Genomic DNA, 27,600 nt, shown 5'->3' on the forward strand with positions numbered 1-27,600 from the left:
TCTGTTTTGTCCCTAAAATAACTGTGGGACTTTTTATTCTGGGAATGTACCTCAAAAGCTGGATTGAAGGGTGGTGCCAAAGAGGAGGATTTGGAATTCTAGGATTGAAATCCTATTTGTCATTTAAACAGGCATGAGTCACTTTTTTGACCCAGATGTAGCCGCACTGAAAGCTTGTGTGTATTAGAGCTACTGCCTTGGTGGTTCCCAAGCAACTAGTAGTCTGTGCAACAATACCACCAGCAGCAGCTGCATTGGCAAATAAGATTCTGACCTTAGATAAATTAGCCATTATTATTGGTATGCCTATAGGAAGTTGACATCTGTGTCCATTACTAAAACAATGATTATATCCTATTCTTTCTCCTTCAGCCCTTCCAAAAATCAAACACAAAGTCATTGCAATGGTGCTTTAAAAAAACTAAGAAAATTACAAAATTGTTTCCCTGTTTTATACTTTGTATGTCTTAATGCGAAACCTTCCTGGAATGTTGCCTCTCAAAGGACAAGAAAGTTTCCAGGAGGCATTGCTTATATTTGTAATTCCAAAATGAGTATATTTATCAGCCTCTCACTAAAGCTGCTTAGGAAGAGGAAATTAATGATTGGTTATAAAATAGGGATAATGTCTGTTTATAAGCATATTTCAGTGCTAGGTAACATTTTAAAAATGAAAGCGAGGCAGGAATGAATAGGAAGTAGCCAAGTTGTGTAAGTGGCAGATGCCTGTTCATGTAGTGAAAAATCCAGGCAGCTTGGGAAGAATGTTGGAAGAGTCTTCTACTTTTGGTACATGCTGTCTCACACGAAGTGTAATGAACATAAGAAATTCACTGCTATAAGCTTATATCAAGAGACCCAAGCTTCAGTAGATGATGATGATCTCAAGAACAAAGCAGCCAGGAGGACAGTAAGTAGAACTTCCAAACACCCGACATGAGGATGGTCATTCTCATGTTGCAGAGAATTTGCATCCAGACAGTGCTCAGAATAGTGCCAGTGATTGAAGTACAGCAGCTAGTCTTTGCTCTCCCTCTGGTCAGTTGGGAGAGCAAGCTCACCAGTCAGCATAAGACTGCTGCGTGTTCCAGGCCCCTCTTGAACAAAGGAGCTCACATCCAGTGGCCCAGGACTCTTTCCTCCCACAGAGAGACATTCACTCATCCTAGTCATAACCACTGCTGGAATTGGCTTCTGTAGTTCCACACTGGTGCTTTTTGTGTGTTTCAGCTGGAGTAGCAGTGGATATACATACAGAACTGTATCTCTTCTCAGTGACGCTTCATATATGTCGATTATACTTGCTCATTTGGCCACACACTATACAACTAACAAGTGATCTTTCTGATTACTACCACTGAAGCAAGGGTTTGGTTTAATGCTTGTACGATAGCCAAGATTCATGTTAGCTCAAACTACTTTTTAAAAAATTCTGTGTTGATGACATTCACCGTAGGACTTTGATCCAAGAGAATCAGGCCTTACAGCTGCCTTTCCTTTAACATGAGTGTCACGGTGCATGGAAACGTTCTGTAACAAAATCAGCATAGTCCTTTAAACATTTTCTTAGAAAATAAATCAGTACTTTTTTTATTCTCTGCAATCTGTTCCTGAAACACAGGGTTAATAAAATCATGGGGTTAATGCTGAAAAAAGCCTCACCAGTTTCCTGCCATAAGGAAGGAGGAATGAGCACTGTACAAAATAGACACTAAAACCAAAGCCCTGGAATCAGCGCTGGTTATATTTACATCTGTGGAAAGAGCCAGCAAGCCCTGGTCCTGCAAAACCCTGGAATTAGCCTGGACACACAACACAACACACCCTGTGAGCAACAGCGTCCCCTCAAGTTGGGGAGGATGTGGGGAGAGATTTTCCCCATGTCTAGATCCACGTAGCTCTTACAAAGAGTCCATTGGAATGTCACTCAGTTACGCCAAAACTTTTGGGTCAGCGCCCCTTCATCCCTTCTCACCCCCATTGCCTTCCTACTCAGCTTCGAGGCGGGGACCGGTGGCCTGTCCATGCCTTTGAGCGGTGGTGATGGCGGCGGCGATTGCTGCTGCTTTGGGAGTACTGGGGACTTCCCGTGGTCCAGTTCAGAGAATGCTGTGATACTCTGTACCAATTGGCCTGCTGTTCCAAGTCCCACAGGCTAGGCCCAGCATGGGACTGCCGGCCACTCCGGCCACGCCGGGTCTCCTGCCCTCGGTTGAGCTTCTGCCAGTAGCTCTCGCAGATGCCAAGAGCAGGGGGCTGTCCTTGGGCCGTGGCCCCCTCAAGCAAGGCACGTGGAAGGACATGCAGACGGAGGCGGCGGAGAGTGTGGCGGAAACGATTCTCAGTGCCAATGCATTGGTAGAGTCCACCATCGGCTGGAGTCACAGGGCCTAAAAGCACCCCCTGAGGTGTTCGTAGCAGTACACGATCTCGGGGCAACTGGGAATAGAAAGAGTGAGAGATGAGTAACATGCTCTTTTTTGTATTATTTAATACTACAGTTGGTCTGCTGTATCCACAGTTTCTTCATCCATGGATTGAAAATTCTCTCTCTCTATATATATATATGTATGTATGTATGTATGTATTCCAGAAAGCAAACCATGATTTTGTGATTTTATATAAGGGACACCATTTTACTACACCACTATATTAGTGGGACTTGAGCAGCCATGGATTTTGGTTTCCATGGGGGGATGCTGGAACCAAACCATAGTAGATACCAAAGGCCTACTGTGTATATGCATTTTTATTATCCATGTAATATCAGAGACCCCATCAGAGTGTTTTATTTTGACTTAGATTAAAAGTAAGCGAACTTCTGGCTTTTCTCTCTCTTGTATACTTTTAACATCTCCCCAGACCAAATACACACACAGTTGAGGGTTGTTCAGACTAGAGACGTGAAAGAGGGCTCACCACTTTGCGTTTGTCAGAATCATCAGTCTGCATCAGCCACTTGACAGACGCATGAGGAGATCGCGGTTCGCACTCCAGAAACACGCTCCCTCCTTCTAGTCCATATTGAACCTGCTCACGTAATTGCTGCTCTACTGTGAGAAAAGAAAAAGGAGTCAAAGGAGGGGAAACCAGGATGCTTTTGAGTTCTGTGCCTATGCTTTATTTCTGTAAACACTGCATAGTTTATGGTTTGCTGAGGAATAAAAGTTTTTGCTGGAGAAAGTTTAAAAATATAGCAGAAGGGCCCTAATAGTATATATACATTCTCACTTTTGATCCATAGACCTCCAAACATTCATAGAATCAACTGAACAGATTAGAAAGCTGGGCCAAAACTAACAAAATGAATTTCAACATGGAGAAATGTATGGTACTGCACTTAGGTAGAAAAAATAAAATGCAATGATATAGGATGGGGGACACTTGGCTTAAGAGGTGACTACGTGTGAAAGGAATCTGGGAGTCCAAGTAGACCACAAGTTGAACATGAATTAAGAGCGTGCTGCGGCAGCTAAAAAGGCCAATGCTATTTTAGGCCGCATCAATAGAGGTATTGTGTCTAGATCAAGGGAAATAATAGTGCCACTCTATTCTGCTTTGGTCAGGCCTCACCTGGAATAATCATGTGTCCAGTTCTGGGCACCACAATTTAAAAAGGACGTTGAGAAACGAGTGTGTCCAAAGGAAAACCAACAAAATGGTGAAAGGCCTGGAAACCATGTCCTATGAGGGAAAACTTAGGGAGCTGGAAAAGAAACGGTTAACAGGTGATATGATAGCCCTGTTAAGTATTTGAAAGGATGTCATATTGAGGATGGAGCAAGCTTGTTTTCTGCTGCTCCAGAGACTAGGACCCAGAACAATGGATGCAAGTTACAGGAAAAGAGATTCCACCTGAACATTAGGAGGAATTTCCTGACAGTAAGGGCTGTTCGACAGGGGAACATACTCCTTCCTCAGAGTGTAGTGGAATCTCCTTCCTGGGAGGTCTTTAAATAGAGACTGGATAATCATTTGTCAATGGGGATGTTTTGATTGAGAGTTCCTGCATGGCAGAATGGGGTTGGCAGGGACCCTTCCCAAAATCCTGGCTACAACCCTGTGGTTGAACTGGTTGGCCCTTGGGGTCTCTTCCAACTCTATGATTCTATTTTTCTAACATGCAGGGATAGTGTTTTGGGCGTTTAAGGGGAATCTATATTGCAAAACGACCTTCAATATACAGAAAAGAAAGCAGATTTGTATTTTAGTTCCTTTTAAAAGGTGCAGGAAAAATATCCCTTTTACAAGCAGAAAGAGGATCATCCAAGCCAAATATTTGAGGAGTTTCTGGTCTCCAAAAGTCTTAACACAAGGCTACTTTCAGAACTGCAGAAAATGGGAAGTGGAACTAGCACCATGTGTTAATATGAAAGCTTCAGTCACTAGCATCTATTAATCCTCCCCTGGGGATCAAAACAAACCCAAACTGGGATGCTCCTACAGTACAGCTGTGCCAAAGTACTAATGGGATCAAGCCAAAATGACTAAACCCTTTGCATATCAGTGTCCCAGTCAGCAAGGAAAATAAGCAAACCATAAAGACCTATTCAGCAAAACTGGTTAAAGATCTGGCAATGGCTTCAACAGTGAATTGGTCTGAGCTGACATGGAAATCTTTGGCAAACATTTCCCACTGTTTATACCAGAGGAAACTACACTAACATGAACAGGGTGAAGCATGGGAAGACATTCTCCTCTGAGTGTGCAAAACAACATGAATTAAATGAAGCAATTCCCTGTGCAAAACAGCATGAATCAAATCGAATTATGCATCATTTCCCTCTATCTTCTTAGCTGCCAGCCATGTTTTATAGGACACCCTCATTATGACTGACGTCACAGACAAATCCTTCCTGCGAAGCGGCACAGTGGATACAAAATCCCATGCTACAAGAAGTTCCTGACTAATCCAAAAAAATAAGTGGAATGCAATTTCTTGCCTACAAAAAACAAAACCTTACGTCAGGATAAATGACTGATTGCCTCAGTCCTATTCCACTGGTTTCCATCAAATCTCCAAAATGTTTTCTTTCATAGACTGATCTCTCTGAAAAGTTGAGCTGCAAGAGCCCTGGCCAGAAGCTGACATTACTAAGAACAAGGAAAGAAGGCTACAGGGTCTTAGAAGTAATCAAGTCACGTTGTTTCCTGAAACTAATCCCCTTCAGGACGTAATGGGGAAATACACTGGGTGGCAATTGTGCAGTCCTCTAGTTTTTGTTGGACTTCAACTCCCAGAAACCTTAGCCAGCCTACCCAATGGCAAAATATGCTAGGAGGAGCAGTTTAACAGCCGTGTGTGTGTGTGTGTGTGTGTGTGTGTGTGTGTGTGTGACATAATTCCTGGTCTGTCACAAAGCTGCATTTCTAAAGTAATGCTGCAAATGAAACTGAAGTTACTGCAGTGATGTAATGACTAAAAGTAACCTTTGAAAGTAACTAGAAACAATCAAAGGGCATAGAGGCATTTTGACAGAGGTTTCCTAGTTTTATGCCATTTTCTTATTAATCTTACTTTTTTCCCCTCTACCATATAATTTACAAGTGATTAACAAGGAATACAATATATTACTCTGTCAATACTTTAGGGAATAACAGAAGTGTGGTTACTTTACTTTTCACTACTGAGTAATACAGAAAATTTAAACTCCCTAAACAATGTCCTATGCCCACTGACTTGGGAACAAGGCTTGCTTAAGGCAATGGAACTTATGCTTCATAAATTTGATCTATGACTAGGTTGCATCTGAGGAAGTAGACCAAATCTATGGAGATTATAACATGGTTCTTCAATACTGGGATAGAAGCAGAATTGAAATTGTAATTGACAGATCTTATTGCACCACATTGTGGCCAGGCAGGAGGCATCCTGCAGTCAAGCCATGCTTCTGCTGCTGCTTTTAATGAATGAGAAAATTCCATGAATAGCTGTCAATCTCACAGTTAGCCCATTATTGAAGTCTGTGCCATAGGTTATTCTGGCGTAATTCAGAGAGAAGGGGATTTAAACAAGTTTCACTGAACCCCTGCCCATTCCTAATGATCACAAGACTTCTTACTGCTGAGGAGACAATCCCGCTTGGGCAGAAGAAAGAGGATTTAAAGAGCTTTCATCACCCAGATACAGATACACACATGCGCACACCATTCCCACCACTGCTTTCAAGAAGCAAGACTTCTTAGTACTGACCAGGCAACCATTTCAGCTGAGGCAGTAAAAACTGGGTTTTAAGGACTGTCATTGCACACAGCCCACTGCCAAAGGCTAGACTACCTTACTGATTTTCAGAGAGCTGACAAGTAAAGGGAACAGTAGTGCGATAAGATTCATGGGGAACCTGTTATCAATTCGCAATTGCTTGGTAATGTGATAAGAATTGCCGTTTCAGCTGTTTAAAAAGCGGCAACAGCATCAGGAGGGAAGCTTTACGTGATAATCTCCTATGAAAATTTATGGTATAACTTCTTCCACACAGTTAGCCTCAAAGATGCTATAAGGTCCCTTTGCATATTAGCAATCATGGTGGCATGGTGTTGCCTCCATTGTAAGAGGGCATATCATGTCCCTGTGAATGCTGAGGCTGGGAGAAAACAAGGAGAAGTGTGCTGTTGTGTTCATGTCTTGCTTATGGGCTTCCCAGAGGCAACTACTCAGCCACTGAATGAACAAGAAACTGGACTAGACTGGCCTTCATTCTGATCCTACCAGGCTCTTCTTACATTATCCTCTTCATCTGGCAGCACAGCTGGCTTTTATGAGGCTGAGGGTTGTAGCAGCCAAACCTTATGAGGTTTTCTTGCAACCTTTATTACACTACCTTCCCTGCAGAAGCGATGACGTGTGTTTTTCCATCCAGAGTGCTGACCAGGCATTGTCCTGCTCCAGGGAGCTGGGATAACCTTTCCTCTCCTAGTTATGAGATGGAACAAAGCACTTGCTTTTGCCTTTTCATCCCCAGGGAAAGGTTATTTCCTTTTAACTGCAGGCCAACTCTCTGAGACTTGCCAAATCATTTCAATGTTCATGATAAGGAAAAAATGCAAAAACAAACAAATGGGAATTATTCTTTGGATGATGGAGGAGAGGCTTACCCTTGGCATTAAATCCTCGGCACTGCCTCAGGGGGTCACCATGCTTGATGTCCTGGCGGCGGCTCCTCCTGGATGGGAGGCAAAAGAGCAGCAGGTTCATTCCTGTTCCCACCCAAAAATCCCTTGAGACATTAAGGACCAAACTGCAAGCACAACAACCCTTGGTATTTATTATTTATCTATTTAACTGACTTACAGCTAGCCAGCCAGCTGGCCAGAGAAGGTTCAAGATATTTTCCTTTGAGGCACTGGGACAAGATGGCTCCATGCTCCATTCAACTGCACTTGCCACTGACTCTCACTTTGACACCGACATCGCACCCAAAGGCAGTAGCCCAGTTTAGGTACAACCTCCAACATTTCACCGATAATAACTGGAACACATGTGGCCAAGCAACATCAGGCTGTGGTCAAGATGGCAAACATTGTTAACAAGGAACGACACACAACCTAGAAGAGGCTGCAGAAGATTGCTTTTGCCTGAACTGACCTAGAAGGACAAATTGCTAGTCCTTCCTCTCTGCTCTCCCTTGCTGAAATAATTGCAAACTATTTTGGCATTGTGAGAACTATTTGCAGCAACTGAAATAAGCTGAGGACAAAGGTGGAAAGCAAGTGGAGGAGAGAGAAACTAGGGCATTTTAAAAGCTGTTGAAAAATGGTGATGGCAGAGGGTTAACCGGGAGTGTCCCTCCCAAATTGGGACAGTTGTAGGGTATGGTTTTGGGCCCACAGAATAAGCATTTGGTACACATAGCTCTTTCCCCCAAAAGAAAGGAGTAACTTGTTGAAGGAGACTCCATCACTGACCACCACACCATCTGGGGCCAAAAGTAGTTGACTTGTTATGCCTAATGATCCCAAAGATCAGAATTTCAGGAAAGAAATCTAGGAGCCCACTTATGAGCCACCTAGAAGGAGCATCGCAAAGGGACAGCCTACCTTGGAAGCTGCCAATTTGCCAGACTAATCTAGAAGTGGAACAGATATATTCAGGCCAAGGAGTCAGGATTGCTCCTGCTACACACAGCTCACAGGTATCTGGGTTGATGGGAGTTAAAATCCTCAAGAGGGGGCATGATAGAAACTCCTTTCATACATCAGTGGCATATCTATCTCAGTGGGACCAAGCCCTGCTAGGAAGTGCCCTCCCTATTGCATTTGCCCCTCTCACAACTCTCTAGGGTACTTTTTATTGGTTTAGATGCTTATTTATTATATGTATATCTCTTTTTTTCTGCGTGAACTCAAGGTATTATACATAGTTCTCCTTCCACTTTCTGACTCACAACAATCCTGTGAGGTAGTTTAGGCTGAGCAAAGGATTGAGAGAATTAGTGGTGGCCATTGGCTTCCACATCAGAGGTGTGATGTTTCTGCTATGGGATTTAAATTCCAGAATTTGAAGGCACTACCTGAGGCAATGAACCTGATTTGGGAGTCCAGTTTCAGCACCTCAGACAGATTCCTTTAATATCTGAAATAAACCCCAGAGCAGATTGACGGCATCCTTGATGCAAAAGACACTGGCCACCATCACTGAGCTCAGCCCATGACACTCGGGGCCTCACCTTTTAGTGGTGTGGCTATAGCGGGTGCAGCGTTGGCCATCCCAGGCACAGTAGGGGTCCCGGGCCAGGCAGCAGTCGGCACAAGCTTCTCCGTACTCACGGCATCGATGCAGACTCAGCTGGGAAACCCCCACATCTGAGGAAACATACAGCTGTTGCTACAAAGGAAAGAGGGCAGAATGACTGGATGGAACCAGTGTGTTCTTACTACTCCCTGCCCTCCTGTGGTCCCAGCATCCTGGTTCTCCACCAGCTTTACAAATGTAGTGGAACTTCTTGCTCCCGAACCACAGTTGAGGGGTTGGATCTGCAACACTTCATGAAGCATCTCAGAGCACTCATCTACCCCAACCAGAGCTTTGAAAGATTGCTTTTTTCTTTTTACTGCAACTCACAGCGGCCATGCTGGTTGGGGAATGCTAGGAGATGCAGTCCAAAATCATAAAGGAACTTGCCCCAGCTCCACCCCCAGCCAGCCACCTACCCGTTTAGAGGATATCCATAGTGTCTTCACTGGAGCAGGAACCTGCAGGACAATAAGTGGAAACAGATATGAGAAGGACACTGATGAAGGTGGGTGGGGAGTTGCCTGGGAAATGGGAAATCCATTACACTCTGGAATCGGAACAAGATGGATTTGGGCCACTTGGTCGCTCACCTTGAACACCTCAACCTCCTCCAGGGTCAGTTCTTCCAAGACCCCTTGCTCTTTTGGCAGCACGATCACCTTCTGCACTGTGCCCTGATCTGAAGAAATAAAAATTGGACATTAACTGCAGAGCCTACCTTCTCTGAGAAATCTCTCTCTCTCTTAATCACACACACAGACACACAAGAGCATCCTATTCCAGCAACAGTAAATAACATTGAAGAGCAATACAGTAGTAGTCTATTCGCTTCCATTTCTGAACACAATTAATGTTACTGGTGCTTGTTAACTATCAAGTCACTATATCAGCCTTCTACAATGCAGGATCCACCACATTTAGTGAACTGTAGGTCTATCACCATTGGAGGGCAGCATGTCAGGAAAAGTGTTGGGACATTGGGTCCCACTGATGTGCCCTTCAGTCAGGAAAGATATTCCTTTAGGTTTCAGCACTCCATGGTTGGAAACTTGGAAGAAACCTACAAATGTCCCTTACTACAGAGATAGAGAGGGAAGGATAATGCCAATAATAAATAGGACCTTTTCAATGGTGGTTCTTCATCTCTGGACTTCCTCTCCTTGCCTGGGACATGTATTGTTCTCTTGTTGGGACTAGGTCCTATTTCACATTGGCACCATTCTGCTCTCCCCATCTCTGAAGGAAGGGACATTTGTAGGATTATTTATTTCATTAGAGGGACCTGCTGATGTGGGAATGGAGGTTTCTTTAAGTCTCAAACCATATAGTGATGAAACCTAAAGAAAGGGCCTTTTATTCTTCCAGACTTTAATGATTAGAGCAGAGCTGAGGAAAGCTTCTTTTTGAAGACAACAACCTCTAGAATCCCTCGAGAGCATGGCCATTATAAATATAATCATTTAATCTGCTGGCATGCAATAAAATACTAGAGTTCACTGAAACCTCTGCTTTCTCCTTTACTGCCCCTCTTCTTTTCAGCAGGGACATTAAGAAAATGTCTTAAGTTACAGATGGGAATTCGGTGGAAAATTTAATAATATTTATTTGCATTTTTTTTAAAGTTACATAGCATCAGTGACTCCCAGCTAGAGTCAGATGATAACCTAGTTGAGTGTGGTAACATTTAGCCTGTTTAGAAGCAGAAGAACAGAAAACACTTTCAGAAAAAGCACACATGGGGCCCAACAGGATCTGGTTCCCCAGCTTGTGCCCTCCTGGAGCTGAAAAGTCAAACCCTTGTTTTCCGGGCATACCCGTGCCAAGAAAGAGGACCTCGTAGCGCCCATCCACGGCATCCACCAGGTCAACAGCCAATGTGGTGAAGCTGTAGGGCACATTGGTCCTCACCAGGAGGGGGCGGCGCTGAAGTGGGTAAACAGCATTGTACATCAAGGGATGGGCACGCACAAAGGTCACCAGCTCATCAGAAAACCCACGGGTGGAGCGGAGCCCTGGGGTGAAGGTTCCTCCTGGGCACTGAAATGAAAGACGAGCCCCAGGGTTAGAGTCTTAGGTGTGGTGAGTTGAGGTCAAAAATTATAAAGTAACTTTAGAAAAAATTATTATAGTTTATATGGCATGGCTCCCAAAACTGGTTAGGTGCCATTATAGTGGCTAAAAGTACCTGTTTACTGTCCCATTTCTCACATGTAACTAGTTGATTGTAAAAAGATACCAAGGAATCCAGTAGCACCACTGAGACTAACTGATAAAAAGACATTTCAAACACAAGTTTACGTGGATTAAGTCCAAGAAAATTTATGTACTTTATGAAAGTTTATGTTTCTTCTTTCCAGTTAGTATCAAAGGTGCTACTAGAGTCCTTGGCAACTTTTAATGCTAAAATAGTGACATGTTTATTCTCTTTGAAAAGCTGCTTGCAATTACTCTGGATACTACAAACCAATGACCTGTGGTTCAAATTACACACTCCTCCTGTCTGTCTTGTTATCGCTTCAACACTCACAACACTGCACAAGGAGGCACCAACACTTAAACCTGTGGTAATCCTTCTCCACCATCTACTGAGGGTGCTCCATAAGTACTATAAAAGTAACTAAAAAGTTACAGTTAAAACTGCAAGAGGAATGCAATTATCTCTTGTTACAACTGTAAATTGATGTAGGCTGCATCTACGCTGCAGGAATAAGGCAGTTTGATATTGCTTGATTGCCATGGCTCATTGCTATGGAATTGTGCAACTTGTAGTTTTGTGAGACATTTAGCCTTCTCTGTCAGAGAGCTCTAGTGCCACAACAAACTACCACTCTCAAGATTCCATAGGATAGAGCTATGACAGTTAAAGTGGTATCAAATTGCAGTAATTTGCAGTGTGGCAGCAGCTGTAATTATGCCTTTGTAACTGAGGAAAAGAATTAATTCCCAAAAATTACTTATTTGAAACTAGTTGTATTTAAATTTGTGGGGGCAGAGGGAAGAATGTAAAGTTCAGTTTTTGTTTTTGATCCTGATTTTTTAAAATGTATTTCATCCAGAATGGAAAGGGAAAGCACTGATTACTGTAACCAAGGGGTTAAATGTAAGGAAAGAGCTCAAGGAATGTAGGACAAAGGAATGCAAGAAGTTGAGAGCCAGCGATGTGCAGTGGTTTGAGCGCTGGACCTTGACCCTGGAGGCCAGGGTTTGATTCCCAGCTCAGCCATGTAAACCCACTGGTGATCTTGAGCAAGCCACACTCTCTCAGCCTCAGAGGATGACAATGTCAAACCCCCTCTGAAGAAACCTGCAAAGAAAACCCCATGATATGGCCTTAGGATTGCCATAAATTGGAAACGACATGAAGGCACACAACAAGAACAATGCAAGAAGTCAGGAAATGAAATCTAGGCATGAGTGGACTGGAACATCAGGGGAAAGAAAGGCTTCAGTGACTCACAGCTCCAGGGCGAGGGTAGGGCACACGTCCCGTGTATGGGCCCCACTGGTAGTTATGTCCCTCCTTGTGAGCAAAGGGCCCATTGAAGACTGTGCGTATGTCAGCCATGGAGTAAACACAGACTGCCGAGCCACGGAACACAGACCTTGCGGAAGACAGAGACAAAGACATGAGGAAGCGGGGCTTAGGGTCTGTGGGTGGCTGAACAGGCCAAGCCCTTGCCACCCAAATGGTTAACTGACCAGCCCACAAGATGCTCACTCACCCCAGTGTAGAGAAAACCCCATACACCAATGGATGCTTTTCATCCTGTGTTGGTAGCAAGAAAACATCACCTGGGGAAGGAAGAAACTGAGGATCGTAAGTGGTGCACACATTTGTGTATCTATCTCAGTCTCACTAGAAAGTAGGAAAGTTCATTTTTTGAACTAAACCCCCCCCCCCCAAAAAAAAAAACTGGCTCTGGCTGGCTGAGGGACACAGCAAGTTCTAGTCCAAACTGTTTCAAAATTAGAATTCATCCTAAGTCTACTTCCTCACATTCAGCTCCTAACTACTACAGTGCCATGCTTCAAGGGGACATAAAAGTTGACAGAAAATGGCACCTGAGATATACTCATGCCTGACAGATGGTCATTCTGTGGGATTCATTTCATTCTGCCTCAGCTTTAATTCATTCAAACTACTTCATTCTTTAAACCTTGTGGCAAAATCCTCTCTCCCATCTCTACTCTCCCACCTTACTAAAATCCAGGTTTCTTCTCAGGGTGAAACCTAAACTCTTTGCCCCAGGCCTAAGCTCAAACATTTTGCTTCCTGATGTAGCCTAGAAAATGGGACCAATTCCACAAATTATGAGTTTTCAAATCAACCAGACTAGCAGTTAAATCAACAACAGGACAGTGCTTCATTTCTCCATTTCAGAGAAATGGACAGCACTCTATTTCTCTTCAGGGATGCAAGCTAACTCACAATATTTCTTGTGAAAGTTACTTAATAAAATATTATATATATAAAAAAGAAAGTTACTTTTTTGTAACTGGCTGGAGAATGCTGGGAGCTATAGTCCTAAACAGTAACATTTCCTAGGTCTTACTAAGAGGCATAGGGTAAGTTGTAGAGCTTATACAGCTCTGACCTCCAACTCCTCACCTCTACTCCCCAGCCCCTGGCATCTGATGTCTGAAGCAAGTTTCTCACTTGGGCTAAGGGTAGGGTCAGCACTGCTTATCAATAAATTGTCTGCCCACCCACAACATAATTGGTTCCCGACCAGCAAAACAAAACCCCACTTCAAAATGGTGGCTCACGCAGCTCATCAAAAAACGTCTCCACGCCATCATCTCCAATTACAGAGCAAACTAGACGAGCTTTCAGAAATGTTGTCCACTTGTTCACCAAGGAACGCTGTCCTCCATCATCGTTCTGGAAAAAAGAGAAGGAAAGGTGTTTCACTAGTACAAAGGAGGCCCCCACAATGTAAGATGCACAAACAGATGGGCATAATCACCTCCGGGCTGCAAAATGGAGAAACCCGCTAATTCTACCAAAATTTGGAAAAGTTGCTTCTCTGGATTACAGCTTCCAGGATCCCCCCAACTAGGATTCTGGGAATTGTTGTCCAAACAAACCACCTTTCCATGCTCTGGTTTGCACTGAAAGAAAGTGTCTCTTGTCTAACTTCAAGAAGCAACAAACTTAACACTTAAAGAGACTTTTTGTCAGGTTGGGAAAGGAAGAAAAGGAAGCCCTGAAGAATCCCTGGGACTTGGATGTGATCTGGAAACCTGACTTTAGTGTAACAGAAGGATTTAATATGGAGGTGGGTTGGGTCAAAATTTTCTACCCGACGCTTCTTTTGCAATATACTATCACCAAGGGCTGTTCCAGATGGACAACAGGGTCCTAGGAGAGACTTTTTTTTTCCTTTCAGAACTGGGTAAAGCAGGAATGCCACTCCCGTGTCACACATATTGTTGGCTATGCTGAGTAGGGATGATGGGAGCTGTGATCCAGCACCATCTGGAAGACCACACATCCCTCACCCCAGGCAAACAGGACAGCATAAAGAATCTTTGCAGGCTTCCTTAATAAGGTGCCATCAGACCTCACTAAGGCCAAGTTAATCATTAGGTTATATGTATCTCACCACCCCATGCCACAAGAGTCAAACAGGTTGTGTAGTCAGTGTAATTATACAAGAACATTTTATACCTATACAGCATTGTGCTCCAGTAATTCCCTGTAATTTAGAAGAACACAATGGCTTTTTCCTTACTCCATGACAGGATTACCATGGACATGTTTTCAACTACCAGGGAAATGTGATGTATTCGTAGGGCATGGTCCTCCTACAGTGAAAGGAAGGAGTCTGTGGTCTTCTTACTCCAAGTCTCCTTAATTTCATCAAGGCTTTTGCCAGAAAACTTTTTCAGCAAATTGTGCTTGGAACCTGTGATCCATGAAGAGCAAAACATATACAGTGAGCCCATGCCATATGCTTATGCTGAAGCCACGCAGCAAATCTGAGAATGGCACGTGCGCCCATGGCATACGCGCACGGCCACAGTGCAAGCCTGAGCCCCATTAAATCCAATGGGGCTCGAGCATACATGCTTTTTGTCTTACGCAGGGGGGGTCCAGAACAGATCTCCCGCGTAAGGCAAAGGTCCACTGTACATCATATGGCTAGACATATGACATATATGCACTGTGGCATATACAGTAGCTGTTTCACATCAGGTATAGGACCTGTGTAATTGCTTCTATGTCTCTGTGCGGTTGTGGGAACACAGATGGAGAAAAGAGTCTACTGTGTAGACTGGAGAGGTACCACGTCATGTTACAGCCTGATGAGACCTGTTTAAGATCCTTAAGAGCCCCTGTGAACCAGATAGCCATGCTGCCTGCAGAATATTCTGTTCCATTTCTTCCTCACCACATCCCAGAAAACAGCAATACTCAACATTCAGTAGCCAGTGAGAGAATATTTATCAGGGGTTGTTGTTGGTGATGTTTTGCTATCGACTTTCCCCCACTAGATTTTTACTTCTACAAATCACACTAGCTGAATCTATAATTGAAGAGTGCCTCTGAGCAGTTGACAGGGAATGCTGATAGGCTGCTCTTGTTATTTATTCCAAGTACCACAATCTCTGAACTACTAGTGTAGCACACATAGCATGTCCTAGTCCTCCACAGCTTGGAAAAGTTCCTTTCTCCCCTGCTTTTATAACTCCCAGGATCTCTCAAGATCCACCAGAATCCCCCAGCTACTGGCCATGCTGGTCGGAGGATTATAGGAGTTGCAATCCAAAAGAGAACTTGACCAAGCTTTCCTTCAATCCAACACACTGATGGGAACTTTTTTTTCCCTCTTAAGGATCTCCAAGCTCCATGTTAGCTCCGTAGCAAAGGGCATGAGAGGGAGTAACAGCCATCACCCACAAAATAAAACACACACACACTCAGAGACCTCAGACAGCAGCCCCCAGCCTCTCCATTTTTCCTGGCTTGGCACTCCATCCATGCCTCAAGCAAAAGACCCTGGTGTGTGTGTGTGCTCCACTCCAAGCATCGCTCACCAGGCAAACCCGTCCCACCCGAGCGAGCACAGCAGGCCCCACGGCACCCTCAAGTGCTTTCTCACGGAAAAAGAAGTAGAGCTTGTCATCGTTGTGGTCGGAGCTGTCGGGAATGACATGGGCTTGGAGGAAAACAGGGTCTGGTGAAAGAGGGGGAAATATGTTATTTCTTTGTTTTACCACTAGGCAGCACTAGCAAACATTTTATTCTGGTGGTGGGCAACCCTGCTGGTAAGTGTTCCATAACAAATCCAATCCAAAATACACAATACTGATGCTCTACTACAATACATAGAGAGCCAGGGTGTAGTGGTTTCACAGTTGGATTAAGACTCTAGAAGGACACTGGAAGACCAAGGTTCAAATCCCCACTTGGCTGTTGAAACCCACTGGATGACTTTGGGCAAGTCACAGTCTCTCAGCATCAGAGGGAGGCAAAGGCAAACTCAAATCCTCTCCAAACAAATATTGCTAAGAAAACTCCATGACATGTTCACCTTGTTGCTGTTGCTGTGTGCTTTCAAGTCATTTCCAACTTCTGACAACCCTAAGGCAACACTATCTGTGCCACTCTTTTCCTACCCACTCTACGTTCTACGCCATTTTATCCCAACCCTCTATCCACTCTGCATTCTCTCTTATTCTATGTTCTGTCTCACTCTACCTCAAAGCTCTATCCACTATTTTCTGCCCACTCTATCCCTTTTTGGCTTTCTCTACTGTTGCTCAGGCTCCTACCATAGAGCCAGCGGGAATCGTGTTGCTCAGTCCGGACAGCTGGACGTGGCCCCATGGTACGGAACAAGGCAGCATCTGTGCCCATGAAATCCACATGCACCCCAGCATACAGTGTGTTATCTGGAGAAAGGAGAAAGAAGAGAGACACATAGGGCATCTGATGAATATGAAATGAATACACAGATGCATATGTACCCAAGAGAAGGCTGAGAGCAAGGGAGCTGGGTTTAACGTCTGGACTTTTTTATGGTTATTACCCCTAATGGGCCCTTGCTATCCACTCAGGTTTGGTTCCAGGACCAATTCCAGGACAAGGATACCAAACTCTGTGGACACTCAAGTCCCATTAAATACAATGGCATAGTGAAATAGTGTTCCTTATATAAAATGGCAAAAACAAGGTTTGCTTTTGGAATTTATATTATTTTAAAATATTTTCAGGCCAGGGATGGTTGAATCCGTAGATACACAGGGCCAACTGTATTACCCCCAGTATCAGAAGTAGGATATTGCTGTATACCAGTTGCTGGAGAACATGAGGAAGGTTCATTTTGTTGGCTACTGTAATAATAAAATGCTGGACTTTTGATCTGATCCACTAAAGTTCTTATGTCTGAGAGCAAGCAGTGCACAGAATAATGCCACACAATGTCTATTCTAACTTGCACTCCCTAGGATATCAGGGGTCTCCCATAGTCCTGCTAGCCAAGACACTTTTCATTGGAGATGTCAGACACTGAACATGAGACTTCACACATACAAAGTTGCACGAGTAAGCCAAAAATTATTATGGTAATACAACTGTTTTCTAATATCCTTCTCAGTTCTTTGTTCCTCCCTAATCTGTTCTTTAGCATTAATCAGCTCTTTTCCTAATAAGGCAAGTTCAAACAGTGCGCTGACTTTATCCACTACAAATTTGTTCTTTCGTCCTTCTCATGCGCCCTCTCTATGGCAAAACAGAATTATTACAAATCATTTATCTCTGCCAATGAGAGGCGCCCGCAGCGATTGTTCTCCACCTTCAACACTTTGCTTAAACCTCCCTCTCCTCCTGTCTCTTCATCATTCTCTCCTAATGACTTTGCTAATTATTTCATCTCTAAGATTACCACTATTCGCTCTGAGATAGTCTCCCCCCCCCCCCCGGTTCTTCTTCTGCTCATAATCTTCTATCGCCCTCGCCTAAAAAAATTTCTGTGTCTCCTCCTGCCTCTTTGGATGAACTCTCTTCACTTCTGAACTCTTCCAAACCTGCAACTTGCTCTCTTGACCCAATTCCTACTCCTCTTCTAATCTCTATCGCCCCTTCTTTTCTGCCCTTGCTTCTCCATATATTCAACCTCTCTCTCTCTACAGGCTCCTTCCCTTCAGACTTCAAAAATGCTCTCATTTCCCCAATTCTGAAAAAAAACTTCTCTTGACCCCTCCTCTTTGTCTAGCTATCGTCCGATTTCTCTTCTTCCTAAGGTTTTGGAACGGGTTGTTTATTCTCACTGTCTAGAGTTTCTTGAAGCCAACTCAATTCTTGATCCCTTTCAGTCTGGTTTCCGCCTAAGGCATTATACAGAGACAGCTCTCACTAAGATCTCCAATGACCTTTTACAGGCCAAGGCAATGGCCTTTACTCTGTTCTCATCCTTCTTGATTTGTCTGCAGCCTTTGACACCGTTGATCACTGTCTCCTAATTGACATACTCTCTGACCTTGGGTTCTCAGACTCTGTTCTTGACTGGTTTAGATCTTATTTGTCTGGCAGATCTTTTGCAGTGGTTGCAGGAGGTCAGACTTCTTCTCCTGTTCCCTTATCTGTTGGAGTTCCCCAGGGCTCTGTTCTGGGTCCCCTTCTGTTTTCTCTCTACACACTGTCCTTAGGAAAACTCATCAGCTCTTTTGGCTTTTCCTACCATCTGTATGCCGATGACACCCAGCTGTATCTTTCCACCCCTGACCTTTCTCCAAGGCTTGAACAGCAAGTTTAGTCTTGCCTCACAGCTGTCTCGCAGTGGATGCGCCATCGGCGTTTGAAGCTCAACATGTCCAAGACGGAGCTTCTTGTCTTTCCTCCTAAGCCCACCCTTCAACACTCCTTTTCTGTCTCTGTGGACAACATTTCCATTCAACCAGTCCAGCAAGCCCGCAGTCTTGGTTTTATCTTTGATTCTTCTCTGTCGTGTATCCCTCAGATCCAGACCACAGCCAAGGCTTGTAGATTCCTTTTGTACAATATTGCCAAAATCTGACCATTTCTCTCCGTCTCTAATGCCAAGATCCTGGTCCATGCCCTAGTGATGTCACGACTTGATTACTGTAATATCCTTCTGGCAGGGCTTCCTCTTTCTCACCTCCGTCCTTTAATTTCTGTCCAGCATTCAGCTGCACGCATTATCACATCCACCCACCGCTCTGACCACATCTCTCCTGTGTTGGCATCCCTTCACTGGCTCCCCCTCCCTTTCTGTATTCAGTACAAGCTCCTGCTGTCGACGTTTAAAGCCCTCCATGGACTGGCCCCTCCTTACTTATCAGACCTTCTTTCTCCTCATCTTCCCACCAGGGCCCTCCGTTCTGACAGTCATGGTCGGCTATCCCAGCCCAGGATTTCCTCTGCCTCATCTCGGATTCGCCCCTTTTCACTCGCTGCCCCTCACTTCTGGAACCTTCTTCCCCCACAAGCAAGAGCCATCACTTCTTTAACCAACTTCAAAACGGAGTTGAAGACCGTCCTGTTCAGAGAAGCGTTCCCAGGCCTTGCATAATTGTCACTTGCCTCCCTGGATGAAGATTAACCATTCATTATGAAGCCAAGCCCTCCCTCCAGTCCATCTGCCTTGGTCCAGGCCTTGGAGGTAGAGAGGAACTGCTGGACCTCATCCCCTTCCCCACCACTACTCCCTTCTCCTTTTGTGTGGTGTCTTTTTAGATTGTAAGCCTGAGGGCAGGGAACCATCTAATTAAAAAGACTGTATGTACAGCGCTGTGTAAATTTACAGCGCTTTATAAAGAATAATAATAATAATAATAATAATAATAATAATAATAATAATAATAATAAGGCATGCCAAAGGAATGAAATGGAGTAAGAAAGACCAGGTAACAGAGACTTTAGTTGTACACTGACAAGATATTTGATTCCACATGACACCATGTGGCCCAGTGTGTGTGTGAGTGTGTGTGTGTGTGTGTGTGTGTGTGTGTGAGAGAGAGAGAGAGAGAGAGAGATATGGATAAGGAAAATGGGCCACATGTCTAGCTACAATTCACTTGTAAGTAAATGAAGAGTTAACATTCAGATACAGATAAACACAAACCAGGCCAGTTCATTCAGAAGAACTGTACTTTCATCTATGGCAGCTGGATTGCATTCCAGTGACAACTGTTCATTTGCACATGGCCACTTACTAACAAGCACGGCCATGCTGTGCTGATGGGGGTCGTAAGGGCATTTCCCCTTTCCTGGCTCCAGTGAACGAGGAACCATGCGGAAGAGATACTCCTTCACAGAGACAAAAGGGGAGAAAAAAGCAGGAATGTTAGCATGGAAACAACCTATCTTGAGCGCCAAGTCATGTCCTGCCTTGAACTCCAATTCCTAACCCACTCTCAGTGCTGGTGGTAGGAAGGCACAGAATCCTACTTTCATTGGGCCTCCTGGCCCAATGTCTTCCTGATATACTTAATCTACCTTTCCTCCTTCCATTCCACCCTCTTCTAAATGTAGGAACTGCCTTGTATCAGGTCAGAGTGCTTTTCCCATCTGGATTAGTACTGTTTACACAACACATAGGAATCAAGCAATCTTTCCAATGCCTCTAAACTCCAACTCCCAGCATTCTTCACCACTGCCTATGCTAGCTAGGGCTGCTTGGAATTGTACTCCAACAATATCTGCACCATACACACACACACACACACACACACACACACACACAGGTCTACAATGACACCAAGAACCACCTTCCAGGGTTTCATACCCAGATACTAGAGGTGAGATCTACATCAAAAAATACACTCTGCTCCTGAACCACTGATATGGTCCTTCTCTTTCCCAATAGAAAATGACTCAGATTACTACTTACTTCAGAGCGCCACCCACGGTTGATGAGGGCACAGACTGGATGGTAGGCACCTGTTCCACAGGCATAGAGGTGAGTGCGATTCAATGGCTCCATAAGCCGTACATAGTTGAAGCATTCACCCTAGAGGGCAGAAGAGGGAAGTAGAGCATTATCTGGCAGGCAGGGTATTGCAAGCCAGGACCTGGTGCAATTCCACTTTTCTCACCCCAGCCATTTCCATAATAGTAACCCAGCAAATTGGGGAAGGAGAGGATGTGTTCTGGTAGGTGGAGGCCACAGAGATTAATTTCTTTGGATCAGCCGGAAACATGCGGTTTCTATATACCAAGGAGAATCAGAAGGCTGCAATGGAGATGTCATGGTGGCAACATCATTCCGCACAGTACAGACAGAATGTGTGTGCTGTTCAGACTGCACCTCTCATAATCACTCCCCGCTGGCTACAATGGCTAGGGACGATAGAAGTTGCAATCCAATGACATCTGCTGGACTGGCCACACAATTCCCACCTGTATTTCAGGGATAGAACCAGCATGGTGTGAATGTTGGACTGTGACTCTGGAGATGACGGTTCAATTCCTGGCTCGGCCATGAAACCCACTGGGTGACCTTAGACAAGGCATGCCCTCAGGCTCGGGAGAAGGCAGTGGCAAACCTCATCTGGAGAAACTTGCCAAAAACACCTCATGATAGGTTTGCCTTAGGGGCACCATCAGTGAGAAACAACTTGAACGCACATAACAACAGAACAACAATTTCAGGGATGCAAGAAAACCACAGAATTTAGATGGATCAAGGGACAGCATAGATGGCATTAAAGGAAATAAATAAATAGAAATAAAATCAGAAGCACACTATTGTTTGGCCAACAATTTTCCAGTCACAAGGGCATGACGAGCTGAGACAAAATAAAAGAGTGGTGGAGCACTCTTTTATTACCACTCACCCTCTGACCTTTCCCTGCCAGACGACACTCATTCTGGTGGCTCGGTAGAGCTGGCCAATGGATCTGGTTGGAAAGAAGAGCGAGAAAGAGCTAAGAGGGCATTGGGACACTGGAATTGCTTCCTACCTTTGGACTTCCGCAGATTTTTGCCCTTTCTGACATTGGATTAGAACCCAGGAATCCCACATTTCGACTTTCCTTGCAAAATCTCCATTGTGCCTCAGTTCCCTCTTTATTTTATCCAATGTCACCTGCACACCAGCCCAACACAAGGCTTCTAAGAAGCATCTTGCCAGCCACAGCTGAAAACAGGGATGCTCCTAGACAAGGTGTAACTTGGTTTCTTCTGCAGGCTTACAATGAGTGGTTCCTTGTTGATGTTGTGGAGATCTAGGGCCACAAGAAAGTCTCGGGCTCCTAGGTAGAGTCGCTCTTGGTCCTGATCCACCAACAGGATTCGATAATCACTTGTGTTGAAGGCAAAGCTGAAGGGACGGGCAGTACGGGTTTCCAGCAGTTCTGAGGAAGGGGAGGGGTAGGTGGGAAGAAAGGGAGAGATTCTCAGATTCAATAGATCTCATAAATTCCTGCCATGAAAGCCAACCTATTCCCTACCAAAACAGTCACTCACACACGTTGCCCAAACATACCCACACCCTTCCATACAGTTTGTGTGCACTAACTTATACCTATAGATGCAAATGTAGGAATGATGACTATTATCTATACCAACTGTGCACAAACTATAGTCCTGGAGCCACATGTGGTCCCTGAGACTGTTTTTCTGGCCCTCAATCTCTCCATACATCACCCCTTTTCTAATCACTCCAGGGAAGGCAACTGGTTTTTTTAAAAGGTTGCAAGACCTCCTTGCAAAATTTATCATACTGTACAATTTTTTCCAAACCGAGAAATGGACTGTTTCTGGTCTTGTTTCATGTCTTTATTTTTGGCATTTTTATCAGTCTGTGTTGCTCCTGGAGGGTCTGAGAACCAGAAAATTGGACCCTGGATTCATCACAGTTGCCCACCCCTAAATTTATATAGAAACCCAACACAGGATCTTATCACACTAGCAAAATCCTATTGAAAAACAGGATTAAAAGTAGATTTAAATTAGAAAAGAAACACAAATGCAGGAAGTTTATCACACGACGTTACTGCCAAGGTGAAATAACGCAGAAATAAAGTGAAGGCAAAAGGGACAAAAATGACAGCACTTTACTTTCATGATGTTCCGAAAGTAAAAAGCTGTCATTTTTGCTTTCACTTTATCTTCGCATTATTTCACTCTAGCAGTAACGTCGTGTGATAAACTTCCCGCATTTGCACGTTTTTAAATTTAGATCTACTTTAAATCCCATGTCTCAGTGGGATTTCACTAGTGTGATAAGGTCCACACTCATAGTGAAGGAGACCATGGTGTCTGTGGCTGCTGTTTAGGTGTTAACTGTTGGTGGGCAGCTACAAGGTCTTAGCAAATTTTAAATTTTTAAACCAGACTTTGGACAGGCTTTCAAAGAGGGAACACTTTAAATCTGAGCACTGTACTCTCTACAATAGGACGCAAAGCAACCCAAACACCCTCTGACTCACTGACTGAATGTTCTTCCTCACAAAAAAAAAAAAAAGGGGGGGATAAGACCCAATATCATACTCTCCCTTCTTCCAGAGCTTAGGGAAGACCAGAAAATGGAGCACAACTCCAGAATTCTTCAGCCACTATGAGTAGCAGCCACGCTGGTTGGGGGATACTGGGATTTATGGTACCCAAAAGTCACATTTCTGAGTTCTGTTCCTTGCCCCTTTCACCCTCCTCTCTGATATAGAAAGGGCAGCAGCTGGAACATATTAATCCCGATAATGGTGGGGCTGGCCTGGCCTGGGCTGGCCTGAGCTGAGCTCAATGGGTATTTTGGTCCCATGAAGTGGCTAAAGGCGGAGCCGACGTGGGTGGGTTTGGGGGGGGGGGCTGCATTCGGCGGTTGGTACAGCAAAGAACCTAAATCCCCCAGCAATCCCCCATCCACATTCCACATTTAGAGATCAGAGAGAGTGGCATGGTGAGCTTCCCACCTGCAACGCCCTTGGGGAGATGGCCAGAGGACATCCATCAGCGCCAGAGCCAGTTACCTTCTGCAGCCAAGTCTGGGCATGATTTCAGAGACCAGGGACAGAAATTGGCCTAATCCCTTTGGACAAGTGGGCTAAAGCCTAGAAGAGGACCAGATTTCCGGGGAGCTAAGAGCCGGACAGGTGTGGGAGGGAGAAGGGAAATGAGTCTAGTTGGATGAGGAATTAAACCCAGTTTGAAAAAGAAAAAGAAAAGGCAACTCAAGAACACAATCACCAGATTCCTCCACTCTGCACCAATACAGTCAGAACAGCCACTACCTGCCCATTCTGAAAGTTGGGGTACAACCCAGGAAAGCTCATGGAATTCCCTAAGCATTCATGCATGGCAGGTGGGAGACTGCCATTGCCTTCCCTTCCCTCCACACAGAGCTACAATAAATGGCTGGTAGCCCCATGGCAGGATGCCCAGTGGCAGGGTGTTGTCACGCACGCTCCACAAATCTGAGGTACAGCAACCATTATATAACACTGGTGGTATATCAGGAGTAGTAACCTTTCAGGAATGTATACAGAAACAACACAAGGTTATCAGGTGCTCAAAACAAGGACTGACAGCCTCTCCAGACAAGAAAAAAGTGTCTGAAAGTCCCAGGTTTTGCTCCTGTGCCAACTATTTATTTTGTTCCTGTACAAACTGATTTTATTTTGGAGAGCTACATGACATTTTTCCTGTTCTGAAGTATTCTCAAGGAACTCCCAGCATTATCAAGGACTTTTCATTCTCTCTCCCAGATCAGTTTAAACTGACACAGTATTTCCCAAAATGAAATGCACTTCTCCATGGCATGTCTATTTACATTATACTGGAAGTCACTAAGATGGCCACTGCCAAGAAACACAGGGACTGTTTCCCGTACTCAGATTCAACAGAAATCAAGCAAGGGAAAGAGGAATGCAAGCAGTGAAAGAAAATAATCCTAATGCCTAATTAGTATAATGTTGCTAAAGCACTTTAACACTTGGACTGAAACTCCTGAATAGTAATGTAAAAAGTCTCAGTGGACACCAGGGAAAAGCAATATCTGTAATGTTGCCTGAGATTAGATGTGATGGAGGAGTGAGGGAAACCAGGATATTTAAACAACAAGTTTGGTTGCAAAACCATGACTATACAGGTAAAAGTAAAACGAAAAGAACTGGAAAGCCTTAATACTTCCAGGACTTTTTTTCCTTTCTGGATAAGCCCTGAGAGGGGATTAACACCTTTAAGGCACAGCATCCACAGTGCTTGCACACTCATACACACACACACACTCATTACAGAACTTGGAAATGTTACCACATGTCATGGTGCCAAAAAAAGATAAATGTTTTGCCTATTGAATACTAACAGCGATTACACTTTTGTTACTGGGCATCAGGTAAAACTGTCTGAATTTATTCCTGGGGTGGGGAGGGATACAACAGGTGCTATTGCCATGCCATTGGTGGCCATTGGAGCCATCTATCTATGGGTCCCCAGAGACTGCTGGCTTCTTTGAAGGACCAGTCTGCCCATGAGGTTTACATTGGAGACATCTGGAGTCTTCCTAGACAGAGCGGGGCAATTCCTTTGCCAGGTAAACAAGGAGATAGTTGCTAGGGAATATAAATCTGAAAGCAGAAGGGCCACTCCATGCCCTACAAACCTCTCACCATCCTGTCTCTGTGACCCCAAGACAAGCGGGTGTTTTGGATTTCCAGAGGACAGGAGTAGCTGTGTGAGCCAGCTGGCAAAACAACATCAAAGAATCTAGTGGCACCTTAATTTGACATAAGCTGATCTGGCATCTGATAAATTGTATGCCAAACAAAACTCAATGAACTTAATCCTCTTGGATTGTGATATGAAACAAAGCTAAAGTTGGATCATGGTGAGCTATGGGGCATCTTCTAACCGCAACAAGAATTCAACTGTATTGCCAGGTACAAAAATGCTCCTTGACCTAAAAATGGGAAGTAATGACTCACAAATAAGGCAGTAGTGTTTAACTACCAGTGATAGCCTCTGCTTTCTATAGCAGTGTATGTACACTCTCAGTTTTATTTTGCACTATAAAAGAAATATCCAAGATGATGAACCCTATCCGCCGAACCCCAAATTGAGAACAGATTAACATCTTTAACATGTGTTGTAAAGCTCAGAGTTGATTCACTGTCACCCTAAAATGGGACCTAGCAGCTACCAGTAATAACAAGCAGATGCAACGAAGTTGGAGTGCAAAAGTAACCCAACTAGCAAGGGTAAAGTTACTTCGGAAAGCCAGCATGGTGTAATAGCCTAAACATTGCTCTAGGATTCTGAGAGATCAGGGTTGAAATCCCTGCTCAGCCATGGAAATTCACTAGGTGACTTTAGGGCAAATCTCATTCTTTCAGCCCAAGAGGAAGGAAAACAGTACAAACCTCTGAATAAATCCTGTCACAAAGGCTCCATGTTAGGGTCTCTGTATGTCAAAACTGAGTTCAAGGCACACAGCAACAAATAATTGTCCAATGAGTAACTTAGAATGCCCGTAAGTTGTTGTTTTTAGGAACAAGCAACATAATGAGAGGCTTTCTTAATAATGCAAACAAGTAATGGCAACAGTCACTCTCCAAAGTCCTCCAGGAATGGTAATGATTTACTTTTTAAAAGTAGCCTTCCAGGCTCTGTCATATTCTAAATAGCATTGGTATGTTCTGTGTATCACCCAAACATCCAGAGCCAGAAAATGTTAAGATGGAGAAAACATAAAGTGAGATACTTTTTTAAAAAATACACTTCTTTTATGGTGGAGTGTTTATTGACCTCAGTGAATTAATGTCTTCCCCATCCAGTCCTTGCTTGGGAATGCCACTTTTCCTCAAATAGAGACACATTTCTGCCAACCAAGGCATATACAATTCTGCTTTGCTGCATCATGGTCCACCAAAAAACTTAAAATAAAATAAAATAAAATGGCACAATTTTGTCCTCAATATATCTGGGACAATTAAGTATTCCGATGCAAAAAGAAATATATTTACTTGAACATTTTTGTGTCCAAAATATATTTTGCTTTTGTGTAGAGGGAAAAAAAATTGGGTACATGGGAAATGGCTGGAATTCTTTACATGCAAACAACACTGTCATGTCTATTTGTAGCTCTAGTTTTGTGTTGATTCTGCAACAAAAGGTACCCACGGGAGACTAAGATGTTGTGTCCTACCACAAAAGGTTAGGCTGCCACCAGACTCACTGTTAGTGTTTTGGATGTGTTCATGGCAAAAAGTGGAAAGGCTAAAAACTGTGTGCACAAGCTGGGCTGGGTGGATGGAAACCAGAAAAGGCAAATAAGATTATGTACATAATATATTCATCCAATAAGCACTTGGTTAACTATCTCAGGACTATGCAGAAAGAGTCTCTGACGTGTACATCCATTCCACAGGCATTCCAGCTGGAGAAGGTACAAAAAACTTCTCAAGTCATGTATTACAACAGGAGCGGATATCCGTTTTAAAGGCCATGAACTTTAACAATAGGTCTTGGCTGTACCTCTGTTGGAGATGTGCTTCTGGAATCTAGTTCCAGAGGCCATGAACCCTTGTAGCCAAATATGCTGCCTACAGCTGCATTTGTTACTACCTCTTCATCTTTAAAAAGGTGCTTAGAGACCAGCCTGGTTCAAATGTCGCCACACTCCAAGAGGTCTTAAATAAACCAATGTCTCTCTATCAACTCTAGTCCCAGAAACAGCAACAAGGGGATCATAAGGGGTCTAACTTTCCAAGTTGCTTCAAAAAACACAAACATGTTAGGACTGTTAAAACTCTAAAGTGCTATATTTAAAAAGCTTGAATGTGTCACTGTTGAAAAGGAATTTGTTAAAGTTGTCCTTCCAAGAACCTTCAAAACTTGAGTAACTAGTATAGTTGCTTGCTTTAAAAGGTGACACTTTCCTGTATTTCAGGTATAACTAAAA

General features: G+C 43.9%; 1 protein-coding gene across 2 annotated transcripts in view; it reads right to left on the reverse strand.

Moving 5' to 3' along the window:
* Positions 1 to 633: 633 nt before the first annotated feature.
* LOC121920876 (semaphorin-3F-like) overlaps positions 634 to 27,600 on the reverse strand; it is a 37,925-nt gene continuing 10,958 nt past the window's right edge. Inside the window, exons 3-18 of one of the 2 annotated variants that reach the window (XM_042448142.1) lie at positions 21,897 to 22,059; positions 21,539 to 21,601; positions 20,593 to 20,712; positions 19,916 to 20,009; positions 16,514 to 16,633; positions 15,776 to 15,915; positions 13,502 to 13,616; positions 12,457 to 12,526; positions 12,192 to 12,336; positions 10,549 to 10,771; positions 9,325 to 9,413; positions 9,151 to 9,192; positions 8,667 to 8,824; positions 7,096 to 7,163; positions 2,920 to 3,050; positions 634 to 2,439 (exon numbers count right to left, since the gene is read on the reverse strand). In XM_042448142.1, the coding sequence (XP_042304076.1) occupies positions 1,993 to 2,439; positions 2,920 to 3,050; positions 7,096 to 7,163; positions 8,667 to 8,824; positions 9,151 to 9,192; positions 9,325 to 9,413; positions 10,549 to 10,771; positions 12,192 to 12,336; positions 12,457 to 12,526; positions 13,502 to 13,616; positions 15,776 to 15,915; positions 16,514 to 16,633; positions 19,916 to 20,009; positions 20,593 to 20,712; positions 21,539 to 21,601; positions 21,897 to 22,059 (2,188 nt within the window). In that variant the 3' untranslated portion in view covers positions 634 to 1,992. Of the gene's footprint in view, positions 2,440 to 2,919; positions 3,054 to 7,095; positions 7,164 to 8,666; positions 8,825 to 9,150; positions 9,193 to 9,324; positions 9,414 to 10,548; positions 10,772 to 12,191; positions 12,337 to 12,456; positions 12,527 to 13,501; positions 13,617 to 15,775; positions 15,916 to 16,513; positions 16,634 to 19,915; positions 20,010 to 20,592; positions 20,713 to 21,538; positions 21,602 to 21,896; positions 22,060 to 27,600 lie in introns of both variants that reach the window. The other variant, XM_042448141.1, reaches the window with a different exon arrangement.

The sequence above is a fragment of the Sceloporus undulatus genome, chromosome 2 (assembly GCF_019175285.1).
Source record: "Sceloporus undulatus isolate JIND9_A2432 ecotype Alabama chromosome 2, SceUnd_v1.1, whole genome shotgun sequence".
Taxonomy (NCBI): domain Eukaryota; kingdom Metazoa; phylum Chordata; class Lepidosauria; order Squamata; family Phrynosomatidae; genus Sceloporus; species Sceloporus undulatus.